At 38.2% G+C, this 16,209-nt stretch overlaps 1 protein-coding gene across 2 annotated transcripts in view; it reads left to right on the top strand.

Moving 5' to 3' along the window:
- Positions 1-14,928, top strand: part of MAN1A1 (mannosidase alpha class 1A member 1) — a 163,622-nt gene extending 148,694 nt beyond the window's left edge. For both annotated transcript variants that reach the window (XM_066248528.1, XM_066248527.1), the window contains exons 10-13: positions 3,806-4,025; positions 4,788-4,960; positions 11,765-11,880; positions 12,241-14,928. In XM_066248528.1, coding sequence (XP_066104625.1) covers positions 3,806-4,025; positions 4,788-4,960; positions 11,765-11,880; positions 12,241-12,367 — 636 coding nt within the window. In that variant the 3' untranslated portion in view covers positions 12,368-14,928. The remainder of the gene's footprint in view (positions 1-3,805; positions 4,026-4,787; positions 4,961-11,764; positions 11,881-12,240) is intronic.
- Positions 14,929-16,209: the final 1,281 nt, after the last annotated feature.

Here is a 16,209-nt window from a genome sequence, read left to right as displayed (position 1 = left end):
ATATAACTATAACAATATTAATCATACTTGTACTTAGTTCTAAGAGGGAAATTAAGTTTTTTACATGGTTCAAATCTCACTGAAGATCTACATAACTGAAAAAAAAGGTTCACATATCTGGGGTGTGGGGAAGTATTTTTCTTCAGTGAACGTAAATTCCCTCCTTAGAATCGATTAAAATTAGGAAGAGGAGAAAAGGTCTGAATTTATATTTTGAAAATTGACTAAATTAAAATTGCCCAAGATTATAAATAATCCTAATGCCTACCTCCATTTGAATAAACTAATCTTCAGAGATATATGGACAACACTTTCAAATAAAAATCTGAACTTAATCAAATTAATATTTCAGAGAAGGTTATTAATGCTTTTCAAAGGTCCATTAAATGGAGGAGAAATGAGAGGGAGCAAATACTTGTTGACTTGCATACTGCGTGTGAAGTCATGTGTTAGTAAAATATTCGTTTGTTTCCTCACAGTAGTTTAGATATTATTCACCTTGTATTACAGATTGTGTTAGTTATATACAGATAAGACAACTGAGAGTCAGAGCAGTGAAGTGTGAAAACCAAAATTCAAACTAAAACTTGTGTCAACACTTGCTCCTTCTCACCTCACCACTATGGGTTTATTTGCGAATAGAATTTTCCTGCTACATGTCAGCAGTACGAAAAGACTTACAGTCTTTATCGGCAGTAAGTTAGTAAGGTAAGTTACAGATTACTTAGCAAAGTCTATAGTAGGTGGCCAGGGTAAGAGTAGAACTAAGCCTCGGTCAAAAATGAAAATAAAATTTGAAGTAAATAAAATAAAAAAAGAAAATAATTTTATTTAAAACACTGGAACTTGCCCCAGACTTTTCAGGAACAAAGTTTGTAACAAATATCAAGTGCCTTTATGGTTGATAAAAGTAGTTTATATGGCAATATATATTTTTTATGTTAATTATTATCAGGATAATTAACAATATCTGCATGTTTAAAATTATGGGTCAATCCCCAGAAAAATTGACCTTTTATTGATGGCTTAGAAATGTTTTTATTATTAAGACTAATACTTCATAGGAAGAAAAAAATGAAATGTGAAATTTCAATAATGTAGCCATTGTTCTAAAATTGGTCTCCCTGAGAAGAGGTCTGGGTGATTTTGACATAGGCTGATTTATTTATTTGAATATAAATGCAATTTGCTTTGTTCTGGTTGACCAAACTAAATGCCACATTTCCTTGTCGAGGTCAGTAGGGAGCCTCACTGAAAGAGCTGATACAACTCTACTGTTCCACACACTGGAACCGAAGCACCTTAGTTAGAACACTGGCCTTTATTTAGCACAGTCTGTAGTAAGGCAGACGATGAACATCGAAAGTCCACAGGGTCTGGTCCACACGGCCTCTGTCAGGTTTCGTTTTCTTCATCCCTGTGAGCTTTAGGTTTTAACCTAGGGAGTTCTTTCCCATACAGTACGGTTTCCATTGTATCATTTTTTAATTCCTGTCCTGGCTAGACATTTTAATTATTCTAATCTGGGTCCCCTAAGACCTGGTGGTCCAAGAAAAGCAACTTTAAAAAAGTCTTTGAAATATTTTCCCTCAGTTTCTAGAACTATATACCCACACAGCTTTTAACATATTGTATTTAGACAAACCATTGACAGGAAAATCCATTAAGAACAATTGAAGTCAAAGTGTTTCCTGTTTCTCTTAATAGTAAAAACACTTTCAACCCATTGTGTTTTCAACTTAGAGAGCAAAGCTAGAACACTTAAACTTTGGTTTTTGAGAAGTAGCCCTGTCTGACATAGCCAAGTTTCTTTGTCTAGCCGTGCTTACGAAGATCATTATTATCAAGGAGAGGATCCCGTACATTACTGCTCCAGTATAGCTGAGTCACTGGACATAGAGTTTATCGCTTTTAGCTTCAAGTGGATTTTAGAAAGTCTTTGATTCCAGAAGGACATGTTTTCTTTAACTGGCGATCGTGGTCTTCTCTGGAGACCACACCGGGAACCCACAGCGCTGGGCGCTGCCCCTACCAGAGGTCCACTTGAGTGAATGGCACCTGGCAGGCGTTATGTTGGGATTCTACAGGTATCCTCACACTTTTTTTTTCAAATATAGAAGGATAAAATCACAAAATATAAATACTCCTTTTTTCTAATCAATTCTCTGTAGACTTGACACAACATTTTTTTTAAAGCCACTAAAGACTATTTTGTCCTCTGTACTTATTTACATATTCTAATTGGTACACAAACATTGCTTGGCAGGTCTTGGGACTTTGTTGCCTAATTGATGTTGAGAGTAGCAACTTGGTCAGATCATGACAAAAGTAATATAGTACGTTATGCAGGATTCATAACAGAGTAATAATGTTTTTCTAATCTGTGCTCCAAAGCCATCCCTCTTGCTGTGTAGAAAGAATAATTTCGTGGGTGATGAACAGGTATCTGCTTGAAGGACTTGATTGCAATGTGTGCTATGACAAGTGTAAATAGCTAAGATGTTCCGTCACATGAGTAAGAATGAAATATTAATGTAATAACTAAAACATCAATAAAATTAGCTTAAACACAGTTAATGAGCACAGCACTGTGTTTATTTATTTCTTACCATCTTGGGTTCATTTGTTTACTTCTAATAAAGTTAGGGAAAGTTTTATCTGCATAGGTATTCATTTTAATTCATTTTTCTCTAAGACATGTTTTATATGTGTCTACTATTTCCAAATGTGCTTCCTAAAAACCCCTCTTTTCCTGATAATAGTATAATAAGTATAGACACTGTCATAGCCCTGTCCCTCTATGAAGTTTTTTAAAGGGGACGGGACATTTCCTGTTACAGTAATGAGAAATTAGTAATTCCAAGCATACTTCATTTTTTTCTTTTTAAAATATAAAGCTTATTTCACTTTTTCTGTCTACTTTAAAAGAATATGAACAGTCCAGGGCAGAAATAAAAGGTATTATATAAATAAATTTTTGTAAGCATTATTATTTCTCCCAAATTTAAAGATCTTTATTCTTTTTAAAAAATGTATTCCTTGTATACTAATTTATTATGTAACAGAATTATTAAGGGGAAACTTAATACAAGTGTTACCACATGGGGAAATGAATGAGATAATCAATTATCTTTATCAAGTGCTGGTCACAAGACTGACCACTTTATAAACAAAATGTTGCAATTTTCTCAGCGGAAACTAATACTTTCATATTAGAAGTTAGAATACTAAGAATTAGGGATATAGTAAGCAAATTACTCACAGGGTTCACAGACAGAAAAGAAGTTTACCAGAGCCGGGCTTTGACTCCAAGCAGCCTGACTTGCAAACAGCTCCTCCTTCCCACTCTGTTTGGCCACACCTTCACCCCCAGGGAGCAGAGGAAGGGGAGCACCCCAGCTTGGATTTCATACACAGACAGGCTCTGCCCTTCCTTCACGGCAGGGCCTGGGCTTCGTGTCCTCTCCTTTTGTGAAAATGGAAATGCGCTATTCCAACTATTAGCACTAACCCCGTGGCCCACGTTTGAGAAAGGGACAGCCCTTTGGTGTGGGGACTACAAGTGTCTGATCACGATACTGAGCAAAAGCCAACTGGGCTGGCCCAACGACAGTAACTGGAGCACAACTCACAAGGCATAGGGTAGAGGAGCACTACGGAAAGCTTGAGTTGGATTTGTAACACCAGATTCAAATTGTGAGTGATGATATGTTATCTTTTGGGGTTTTTTTAATGTTGTTGGTAGTAGGGGTTTAGTATAAATTTGAGAAGAGATTACAAATACTGAAAATTAGTATTATTTCAGGCAATCGAAACACACTTGATCCGCAAGTCCAGCCGGGGACTGACTTACATCGCAGAGTGGAAAGGGGGCCTCCTGGAGCACAAGATGGGCCACCTGACCTGCTTTGCTGGAGGCATGTTCGCGCTTGGGGCCGACGACGCTCCCGAGGGCCTGACCCAGCACCACCTGCAGCTCGGGGCTGAGATTGCCCGAACCTGCCATGAGTCCTATAACCGCACCTGTGAGTGCATGCCAGTCTTCGTGTCCTGTCTATTGCCACATGGTTTTATTCCATTCAGGCAGGAACATTGTCATTGCTGCCCTCCAAAGAATATCCACTGTGCCTGATGAAACTTCACGATCATGATTAACATCTTAAAGGAATTTATATTCTCAGTTTAAAAGACACTGCTTTTCTACATAAAAATATTTACTTGTAGTTTCCCAAGAAACAGAAATCCAGGCCATAAAACATTAAACCAATCTAATTTATTGACCTTGCTTTCAATAAATAACATTGGATAAGAGTTTCTATCCCAGTGCAAAAGAAATTTAGTATATATATTTTTGTAAACCATTATAAATCTTCCCAGTGTCTCCATGAAATAGGTTTTGAGTCTGACTCCCTCCTTATAAAATAAGGTTTGAAGCACAAAGATTAAATAACCTTTCATGACATAATGACTTAAAATTTACAATCCCTGGTTTTCTAGCTAGCTTACAGGGTGTTCCGTGGTGCCTTGGACCTGCCCACTGGGGGCCCAGTAAGTGGCGGCTAAGTGAAAGGGAATGAAGAATCATTACCATTTTCTCAAATAGGCACTTTGGGATGACTAAATTTTAAAAGAATATTGAATATTATTTACTATACGATGTTTATAACTGTTCTTTAAAATGATTTGGCATTATTCTTGAATGTTGTAAACTACTTTCCAGGTTCAGTTAAGCTGTAGGCACTAAGCCTTGTCCAGGACAGTAATTTCTGCCCTTGCCTTTTCCTTAGTCGTGAAACTGGGACCAGAAGCTTTCCGGTTCGATGGCGGGGTTGAAGCTATCGCCACAAGGCAAAACGAGAAGTACTACATCCTGCGGCCAGAGGTGGTTGAGACTTACATGTACATGTGGCGACTAACTCACGATCCAAAGTACAGGACGTGGGCCTGGGAAGCTGTGGAGGTGACATCTTAATTCACTTATGTTTCTTATAGATAAATGTCTCAGGGGAAAAAATGTTCAGTGGTACCTACAAATCTAGCATCTCAACTTTTCTGTAACTTTTAAAACTGTGACCAGACTTCTTCCATTTCAAGACTGAGTGTTCTCAGGTAAGGCATCCTGTATTTCTGGCTTCAGCTTTACTGAATATAACAATAGAGATCAATTTCACCCACTTTGGTACAGAAGGATATATCCAGGAAGTCTTATTATAAGATTAAGTTCCCATGGCTATTGTAGTGATGATCACTGAATTCCACAAAAGGTTTTGGCAGTTTGGGGGATAGTCAGCCGTGCCTGTTGCTGTTTCAAGAAACCACTGTTGTTGTTTTTTCTATTAGTCTTTGAGCATTGAAATATAATACCGTATATGTTTTTACTTAGAGTAAATTAGCTACTTCATTTTAGAAACACCTTATGGAAGAACTACTTTCTGCAAGAATATTCCTTCAGGATCTCAGGTTTCCTTGAATATCGATAAGCTTTTCATCTGTCCATTGTACTGTTTTAATTGTCACTTTTTGGGTCTCTTCCTGCCGAACCTGGCACATCATCTTCCTGAACGGATCTGTTGTGTGCCGGCAGCCAACGGAAGCACCCTTCAGGTTATGCACCAAACAGTGTCTAATTTTACGAGCTATTATTCTGAAAGAGTGGGAGGGAATTTAGGGGATAAGAACAAGCAAATGCTTTAATTACTCTCTCTTATTTTCTAGCACTCTTTGTTAGAAAGTTAGCTGTCTTTAAAAAGCAGTCCATTAGGGAAAACTTCTCTCAGGAAATAAATCTAAAATGAATATTGCCTTTGTGTAAAATTTAATATCTTAGGAAGCTGTTGATGAATCTTGCTTATTACCTTGTTCCTTTAGTGTGTGTCTTATCACTAGTCATCAGTCATTTTAAGTAATAGCAATTCTTTAGGCCTGGTTTTCTTTTTCCTCAAAGACTTCTAATTATCTTTAGTCAGCAATAATTTCAATTTCTTTAAATTCATTCTTTTCTCTGAAAAAATGTATTAAAATTACAATTCATCAAAATTTTGGTTGGTGATAGGAAATTATTTGGTCTTTAATAGGCCAACAAGGGAATTAAGGCTAGTACTCACCTTGCAAATATTAGTTTGAAGTAAAAACAGCAGAAATAACTTATTTCATCAAATCTAAAACACCATAAGATAAGAAACACCATTATTTTATATACCACTAAGAAAGTACAACAGTACCAATTAAATTATGACATGACAGTTTTAGAGATGTTAAAATGTAAAAAAATGTATGACAGAATTGGTCAAAACGGAAAGTGAGTTAAAGCTCTTTTGCTGTATGGGGCGAAGCTTTTGCCTGGTTCTTCAGGGGAGTTAATCAGTTTCTAAAGTAATAGGTTGGTTTGATGTGTTAGGAATTTTGTCTATTGCCAACTTCAGTGTAGAATCTGATGAGAATTGTTTCATTGTGTCACAGAGCAGGGATCCCCCTGTTTTTGCCACTCTTCACTTCTGCTAGGACTTGAGTTATAGTGGGAGGGAGGAGCGCTGGGGGCTCTCGCTTTTCTACAGCCCAGAAGTCACAGACCTAGAAGGTGCGGCAGCACGGCTTCGCTGTCCCGGTCTGGTCCGCTTGGCCCCCGGTGTCTGTGCTTGTTTCCGGGGCAGCTGCAGTGGGCGGTGCCCCTGCCTGCTGGCAGCCTTACCACCAGTGCCCGAGCTTCTCCGCTCTTCTGACTCAGAGCTTCTTCCCAGGCAGCTGCCGTCTGGGAAGTGCGGGAGAGTTCATGGTCCTGGGGCAGCCCTCCACCAGTGAGCTACTGGAGCAGATGGGTGACGCTCCGGGTCTCCCTTCTTTGAAGAAGGGCTCTGAGATGTTCTGCACGGTCCCTCAGAGAGTTTCCAGTGGGAGTGAGCCCCTGTGGCGCACGGATGTAACCTGCTCACCGTGTTTTACGGCCCCTCTCCCTTCCCTGTTTCACTCTCCCACTTCCGGATATCACACCCTGCCCCCTGCGAACGCCCTGCATCCAGCCCTTGTCTCATGCTCTGTTTTTAGGGGAACCCAAACTAAAACATGGGGGACTTTTAAAATCACCTAGCCCAGGTTCCACTCAAAGAAAAGACTCCTACATACCTTTGCCGTATGGCTATTCCTCCTCAATTCAAGGACTTTGTAGCCAAAAGGAATATATTACTAATAACATAATTCATGTCATTTTTAATGGCCGAAAGAGTTAGAAAGTTACTCCTTTTCAAACCAGAATTTGTGCTGTAGGGCTACTGAAAAAAGTAATCCCCTCTCTCTTGTGCATTTCAGCTCCTCAACTATCTGAAGGCAGCCCCGTCTGCTGACTGTCCCTTCCCTCATTCGTCCTTCACCTCCACTTTCTCGTGACCCGGTTCCCAGCTGTGTTCTTCAGGGCTGAACCCTGTGACTCAAAAACCTCTCTTCTAAGTGCTGTTTTCTACAGCCTGTGCTCCAACTTGTTCTTTTAGTAGATTTATAAAACCGCTGGCTTACACCGAAATTATGGTCAAATGATGCTAACTACAACGTTAATGACTGTTGAGACATCTCTTTTGTTCCACGCTTGTATTCACCCATACTTGCAGTTTATAAGGGATTAGTCTAACAAGCACTCCCTTCCCAGCCTTCTTTCAGTGTTACACTTGATAAACCTGCTTTCCGTGTCTTAACTACATTTCTGAATGGTGTCAAATAAGATATGAAGGTATATAATCTAGCGTACAGCAAGAGAGAATTCCTCCACAGGTGACCAGCAATTCATTAATCACAGGTGTGCAAGCACTTGGGAGCTGACCTAACAGAACAAACAGCTGCCTGGATAGTTCTTTTGCTTTTTCTCAGTGTCACAAAGAACTTCATTAAATTCCTTCCAGTTAAACATGTATAATTAATATTCCTGTAAAACTCGTAAGTTATACATATACATTCATATTTATGAAGGTAAATATAGATTGTATAATATCTATAAATAAAGGTATGTGTGGATTATATTGATAGAATGTCTCCACTAGGCCACAGCTTTGGATAAACCTTATGTAGGAATGCTCGTTTCTTTATTTGCATAGATATTTCTTCCTAATCCCCTTAATATAACCTTTTCCACCTGGACATTCGGGCTCTCAGAGAAAGATTTATCTTCTCAGTTCCTGCCTCTTCCTCCATAGGCTTGATACCTGTTTTCTGACTCTTTGATATGTCCATTTTTCCCAGTTCTCAGACCAAACTCAACCAGTTAGCCTTAGTATTAGCATGTTTCGTGGGATTCACTCTTAGAGGTTTCCATTGATCAGCTGTTTGTCCCACCTGATAGATGAGAGAATGCTGTTCTGTTCTTACAGTGATGCTTTCTGACTTATGATGTAGCTCATGCTGCCCACTATTCCTTTAGCTTTCTCCCTCCTAAAAAGTACAGTCACTTGGAGTTAGGCCTGTCTTTCCTCTTTTTCTAGGGTTACAGTCACTGTAAAATCTCTTCTATCCTTCTTGTCTAGCTATTAGCTCATCCCAGTTACATGTGATCACTAATAAGTAATGTAAACATTTACTAAAATTAAGGTGGTTCATATGCTCAGAGGCTGAATCCCCAAAACAGACTGCCATCAAATGACGCTCTTGATCAGACTCTGCTCCATAGCTACGTCCTTCCACTGTTGAGACTCTGTAAAACCAGGGGCTGTCATGGGGGCCCAGGAGAGCTGCTTGTCCCAGCTTTACACACCTAAACTCTTAAAATTTAGACTTGACATGAAGGTTTTTTTTGTTTTTTTTTAATTTATGTATGTGGAGGTCCCAGGTTCGATGCCCAGTCAGGGCACACAGGAGAAGTGACCATCTAATTCTCCACCCTCTCCCCTCCTCCTTCTCTCCCCCCCCTCTTCCCCTCCCACAGCCATGGCTCAAATGGCTTGAGCAAGTTGGCCCCAGGTGCTGAGGATGGCTTCATGGCCTCACCTCAGGTACTGATAGCTCAGTAGCCGAGCAACAGAGCAGCAGCCCCAGATAGGCAGAGCATTGCCCCATAGAGGGTTTGCCAGGTGGATCCCGGTCGGGGCACTAGCAGGAGTCTGTGTCTGCCTCCCCGCCTCCCACGTAATAAAAGAAAGAGAGAGAGAGAGAGAGAAAAGAAGGGAGGGAGGGGAGGAGGGAGGGAGGGAGGGAGGGAAGGAGGGAGGAAGGGAGGGAATTTAAAATGTATCTTTGCCATTTTCCTTTTTTTTTTAATGTAGCAGAAGCTTGAAAAAAAAAAAAGAAAGAAAGAAACTAGGCCTCTTGAGCCCCTGACAGGCCCTGCATTATGCTGTGTTTTCATCCTGTTTTGTTGTCACAACAACCCCATATTGACCGAAGGAACAGGAACACTATCTGGATCCAGGACCCTTGGGCCACAGTTCCAGAGTCTAGAGCTGGGACACAACCCCCTCCTCTAAAACTTTAGGTTGTGTTCTGAACTACTGTGGCTCGCCCCATCAGGACTATGGGGGGAAAAAGAACAAACGGGGTGAACTGAAAAAGAGGAAAAACTTTGGGCATAGCCAGCCCCCCAAAGCAATTCTTTTTCTATAACAAAAGAAGGAACTTACAGAGATTTCTGTGTGAGAGGGCAGCCTGGCACTCGCACCCACTTATCACCCAAGAACTTCAAGAAGAAAACCAAGAGAAACTTTTGTGGTTCAATTATTTGTTTGGAAATAGGATTTCATTATGTTCTATAATAATAAACTCACCCATTCTTTTAAATCTCGATTTTTTTTTTTTTTTTACAAATAATTTTTAACCTACTCCGGTGTATCTGGTATTGGACTTTTTCTCAAAAGAAACTTTGATCAAAAAAGGAAGAAAGGGGAATAAAATAATTGGACCTGAAAGTTCCTTTCTGCAGGCTTTCCTACACTTGGCTCATTGTCTGCAACTAAGAATATAATCAAAGCTTTTTTTTTTTTCCTAAGCTGATCTTATTTTCCCAGGGGCTTTTAAAAAATACCAAATCATGAGACATTTTCTTTATTCATGTAGCCTGTCAGTTAGATTTTCTTGAACCTGGTAATTAAATGCTTCTCCTCGTGGCGCTGCGCTCTGACCCCCCTGCCCTCCAGCCCTAGAGTGCAAAATCAATTTCCTCATTATCAGTATCAGCAGATGGAAGCGAGCTCAGCGCCCTGTCCCTACTCACGGGCTTTGCCTTCTCTCTCCTCTTGTCAGGACTTTGCATTCTTAAGAGCCATGTTTTCCTCCAAAACCTTTTTCTAGCCAAGAAAAGATTTTCCTCAACTAATACAGGAGGGTCTGTGTTCTCCATCTTTTTGGTAGTTGGGCTAAATGGGAGAAAAGTGGAGTATAATTATGCACATAAAAAAGAGGGCCAGGGGCCTGACCTGTGGTGGCGCAGTGGGATAAAGCGTCGACCTGGAACACTGAGGTTGCCGGTTTGAAACCCTGGGCTTGCCTGGTCAAGGCACATATGGGAGTTGATGCTTCCTGCTCCTCCCCCTTCTTTCTCTCTCCCCTCTCTCTAAAAATCAATTAAAAAATCAATAAATTAAAAAAAAAAAAAAAAAGAGGGCCAGGGTTATGGTCCATAAAAGAAAACTGAGAAACAAAACAGCAGGAGAACCTAAGAATAACTTTTATCTTCATGTTTTCTGTATTTATTTCATTATAAACATTAGGGTTTATAATAAGTCTTGAAGGTTATTTCTTTGGTCCACATTCTATAAATTTCTGACAGCAATTCTTGTGACCATATAGTTAATAGGATTAGTAGAATGTGGTGAGTAAGAAATAACTTCTTTAGAGATGAATAGGCCTGGCCTGGCAGCTAGCAAAGCAGCCAATGTAAGTTCAAACTACAAAGAGCAGGCCACTTAGTGGCAGCGGACAGTGTAGAAGGCACGTTAGTGTAGGTTGTTACCTAAACTGTAATTCTGACGCTGCCCAGCCCATCTCTTTTCCAAATACTCCTTACAGTCAGACAGCTACAGGAAGGTGGGCCTTGCTAGATAGTTACCGGTGGACTCATCCCATCGTCTTGCATCCCAGACTAAAGAAAAGAAAATGTATGTTTTAGAATATCATCCCCATTTTTCTCACAGCTTATTCATGTAGCTTGTCAGTTAGATTTTCTTGAACTTCCTTCTATTGTCTCTACCACCAATATCACTAATTAATAGTACTCTGCAATCAATTTTTAAGCAATAAGATATTCTTATTATAGTAACAGCTGTTTTTGTCCCCAGCACACTTTCTTAACCAGTGGTTTATAATCCCATTTGACATTGAATAATCTTTCCAGACCAGGGGTCAACAAATGTTTTCTCTAAGAGCTGGAGAGAATTAGGTTTGGGGGTCATACGCAACTACTCAGCTGCCATTTTAGTAAAGAAATAGCCAGAAACAACATGTAAACAAATGAGGGTGGCTGTGGTCCAGAAACACTTGATGTACCAAAACAGACAGCAGACGGGATTTCTCCTCTGGTCCCCAGTGTGATGAACTCTGCTGGAGATTGTCAGAGGCAGTGGTTCCACAACTCAATGTAGAAGTGTTTCTAATTAGGTGAGAAGATATATTATCCATATATCCTTTAACTTTTCATGCTTTATTTGCATTTACATTTTATAGTTTTTTTAAATTCCCATCTAGCCACATGACAAATTTATCAGTTTAATTTGAATCCGTTTTTTATTTGAGTTTGACAGTCTAATAATAAAAAGGAGTGACAATCACGTGACTTTCCCCTCTCTTTGTAACGTAGGCCCTGGAGAATCACTGCAGGGTGAACGGAGGCTACTCGGGCCTCAGGGATGTTTACCTCAAACATGACAGCTACGATGACGTTCAGCAGAGCTTCTTCCTGGCAGAGACTCTAAAGTAAGTCACCATGATTTCACAAGTCTGCGGCCAAGGGAGCTGGCCAGGCCTTCGTAGATGTCCTTGCTGTGAACACAGGCAGTATCTGGTGTGACTGCCTCTGAGTGCCAGTCTACATGTGTGACAACGTTTGCAGGTTTGTTTTTGGTCACGTGTAAGCCTGATGATTGGGGCTGCTTTAATGGTTCTCATACCCCAGCGTCCAAGCACAGAGCAGCTTCCTCACTCTGCATTAACAGACTCCCCCAGGGCTTTGCTGTGTTGCCCATGGTTCTCGGTAAGATGAATGGAGACACTGATGTGGTTTTCGCTGTGCCTTTGTGGTTTTACTGCCTCATATACTCGTGTTTCTCTCTCTAGATACTTGTACTTAATATTTTCTGATGATGATCTACTTCCACTGGAGCACTGGATCTTCAATACCGAGGCACATCTCCTCCCTATACTGTATACGAATAAAAAAGAAGTTGAAGTCAATGAAAAATAAGAAGACATTTTATATTTTACTCTGCTGCATTCCCATCACTGCATACCTTGAAAGTTCCTTTTCTGGTATTCAGGACATGATGAATTTTTATTACTAGGTCTGTGATTATTCTAAGTTCTAAAATTGTTTTGCAGTCTTTTATGTTTATTATCATAGGCTTAGATGGACTCAAATTCCTTATTGTATCCTCTGTTATTCAGTCAGTAGATCACAGGTTTTTTTATTTGACGTAATCTATTATCTCTGGAGTTCATGAAGTTGTAGTATCATTTTTATTAAACTAAATAGAATGGTATACCAGTGATCTCTTAATTACAGTTTTGATATGACTGCAAAACTTTTTCCTCCTCTATGAGGAGATGATGTCTGCTTTAAGCTGTAATGTTTTGCCATGTTGCAAAAAGCCATAATTATAAATTAAATATTAAAAAGGCTTTTTCCTTTTCAATTTCATGTTAATATGGTTTGTCTATCCACCAGAGACAGATCTTATAACTGTGACAGCCTCCTTATGCGGGTCTATCATTATTTGATAGAATGTCTTCTAAAATACTTCACTCACATTTTAATTCAAAATAGAATGTCGTCCCAAAAGGATCATCTCATATTGACCTCATTTCATTAGAACCACAGTATATTTTTGTTGGTGAATTGTATCCGTGTTTCCTAATTTGTGAAGTAGTTCTCAAAATTTACTTTAAATTACCTGTCATTTCTGGATCATGTACTGGTTAATTTCTTCTATACCCTACCACACAGTGAAGTGAGCTTCCAAGTTTTGCAGGTCTCTGCTATTACTGAATTATATTTTTTAAAGGGAAACAGTATCACTCAGTGAGTTAGCTTTTGCTTTTTACTGAATATATGAAGAATTAGGCCTCTCTAAAGAGAGGGTGAATATTTCATATGGTTTTTAATTTGCATTTCATATTTAACCTTTTTTTCTCCTGAAGTATAAAGTATTTGGTTGAGATTTTTCAGATTTGAAAAGGGCCCTTTCTCAAATTAGTCTATTATTTTAGTTCAATTCATGAAAGCAGGATTTAGCTCTGAAAGCAGCTTTAGCAATGTCTATTCATGGTCAATTGAGGAAAATCTAATTAACTTTTAGATCAAATAAGAATATAGTCTATTTTTTTCTGGTTAAATTAGCAACATAGATACCCCAGTTTAGAAGGAATATATAGGAGTGGGTGCTTTTCAGCCCCTGCAATCATATAGTAGATCAAAATAATTATATGGTCCTTCAAAACATTGTTTTGAAATATGAGTGGTTGTCCCAAGAATAGATTTGCTGACATCTTGTGTTTTCTTATCTCTTTGGACCATATAATATATTCCCATGAAAGGGCCAGTATGGGGGAGCCTATACTGAGGGACAAGGACTTGAACCACCTGCATTCAGCCTGCAGGGGTCAGATCCGTCAGGGTAACCCCATGGATTAAGCTGAAGCATATGAAATTGCTGCATTTGTAGTTTAAAACTATTCAGTATCAGTGATTTCCTATAGTTCAACCTAATATTTTTAAGACAATTATTTTCTTAGATCTCTATAGACTTAATTGTTTTAGTTATTTCAGCTTTTAAAGTGTTTCAAAAGATTTGCTTTGTCTGAAAGGATCACCTGTGTGAGCTGCTCTTTTTTTCAGTATTGTACATTGGTATACAAAGAATATGTCAAAGAATCAATTAATATAATTAGTAAATGAAGAATATCCTTTAATGCATCATTATTACCATGTTAATCTGTTTGGAGACCCAGAACATCTTCCACTCATCTCAGCTCCCCTTATGTAATGAATGGTAGTGAGAGTTCTTTTCTCCCAGGACTTAAAGGCATAACATACAAGATTATTGCTGAAATTAGGCCATATGTATTTAGATTATACTTTTTACATAAATGTCCTTTTAAGCTATTTTCTTTGCTTTTAAATTTGGTTTGAAAGAGCACAAAGCTGATACATATTTCTGCAGCAGATAGGATTTTAATATCAGGTTTATGTACACACTGCACTATAATGTACCTTTTACTCGCTGGTATAACTAGGCAAAAAGATTGTTCTACATGTTGTATTCTCAGATCTAGAACTTGGATTTTTTAACATTAAGTCCCAAAACACCAAAAATGTAAACAAGATAAAGATGACTAGTATAATATGTAATTTAATTAAAGTTATATTTTGTGTTAATTATTTTAAATAACCTAAGTATACATTGTCTTTCCTTCATGTTCAGCAGTCTCACCTAAAAGATGAATAATTAAAATAGCACTTAATTTGCTGTTTCTGTCTATGTTTTTGGTATACTTTGTGCAATTAATATTACACATATAAATTGTATGGCAATTTACAGGACTCAGTATTTGTCATAACTCCTTCATATGTGTTACCCATTCTTGACAGTGATTGTTTTTGATTTGTGCATAAATCCATTCTGTCATTTCCAACTTTATATAAATCTTTAATGTTATGGGAAACATAATAGATTGACACATAATTTTTAAAAACTATATTTGTAAAATTTCTCTATTGTGAATAAAGCCTTTTAATATATCTCCTCATTTGTTGTTTTTCTCCTTTTAAGTAAGTTTTTATATGTGTAGGGGTGAGTGTGTACAGTGCAATTAAAAATATTAGATCCTAATACTGATTCCACATCACACCCAGAGTATCCTGACAAGGAAACATTTTCCATTAAAAACTTTAATTTGCAAATTATTTAGCACACACAGCCTTTAGTTAATCAAATATCTTTATTAAGAATCTAACTATGTTCAACACCAGGGCATATGGGATGGAGGTGGGGAGTTGGTGTCAAAAATAGGATAAAGGTAAAGATCGTACCTTGTTCTTAAGTTTACAGTCAGAGATCAGACTCACTCTGCCGCCGAAACAAAACCAAGCAGCATTTAGTTGTGTTAAATGACAGGTTAAATTCTTCTGTTCAAGGAGCAAGAGGTCACTAGGATTTGAGCAGTCAAAGAGGCTTACTAGAAAAGAGATAACTTAAGCCGCAGGATAGCCTCCAGTATTTTTGGAAAAGCCTCGATTTTTCAAATGCACGTCCTACTTATTAGAATGTTTTAGACATTTTGGGTTTTGTTCTCACTGCCCAGAACTCTCTTTACTCAATGATTTTATGACTCATTTTTCACTTCCTTGGAGTATCTGCTCACTTGGCACCTCACCAGAGTGGCTGTTTTGACAAATCAATATAAAATTTCTGATTACCCTTTATCTCTTAGTTTTATTGTATTTTGTACTTAACATTTGTTAGATTACATATTCATTTCCTTATTTGTTGATTGTCTTTCTAACCCCTTAGAATTTAAGCCTCATGAGAACAGAAGTTTCTTTATTTGGTGCCCCTCCGCCATCTTCAGCACCTAAAGCAGCACCTAGGACTTGGAATGTTTGCTGAACAGTGAATGAATGAATGGATGGATGAATGGATGGATGAATGAATGAATGGATGGATGAATGAGATTCCTAGGGTTTGCTACAACTATATATTGACAAATGTCTTTTAATAAGCTGTATGTTTTTTAAAATATTAAGCATCAGTGTTACATACCATGCTGTTTTAAATAAATATAAGAAGGGACAATTTCTTTTGCTACTTATAGTAGTTTTGAAAAAATATAGAGTAAATTTGTATTTCTGACTGTAATTAATGCTCAAAAAACTGATTTTTAAAAAATAACATATCATGTATGGCGTTATGTAAAATACCAAAAAAAGGTAAGTTGTGATTTCTTCAATAAAGAGTATTTTCAGCGTTACTATTTGAATAGCCTCTTCTGACTTAATCCCACAGTCCTTGTCATATATATATATATATA

This window comes from Saccopteryx bilineata, chromosome 12 (assembly GCF_036850765.1).
Source record: "Saccopteryx bilineata isolate mSacBil1 chromosome 12, mSacBil1_pri_phased_curated, whole genome shotgun sequence".
NCBI lineage: Eukaryota > Metazoa > Chordata > Mammalia > Chiroptera > Emballonuridae > Saccopteryx > Saccopteryx bilineata.
The sequence above is the reverse complement of the archived record's forward strand: the minus strand, read 5'-3'. Positions and strand labels throughout refer to the sequence as shown.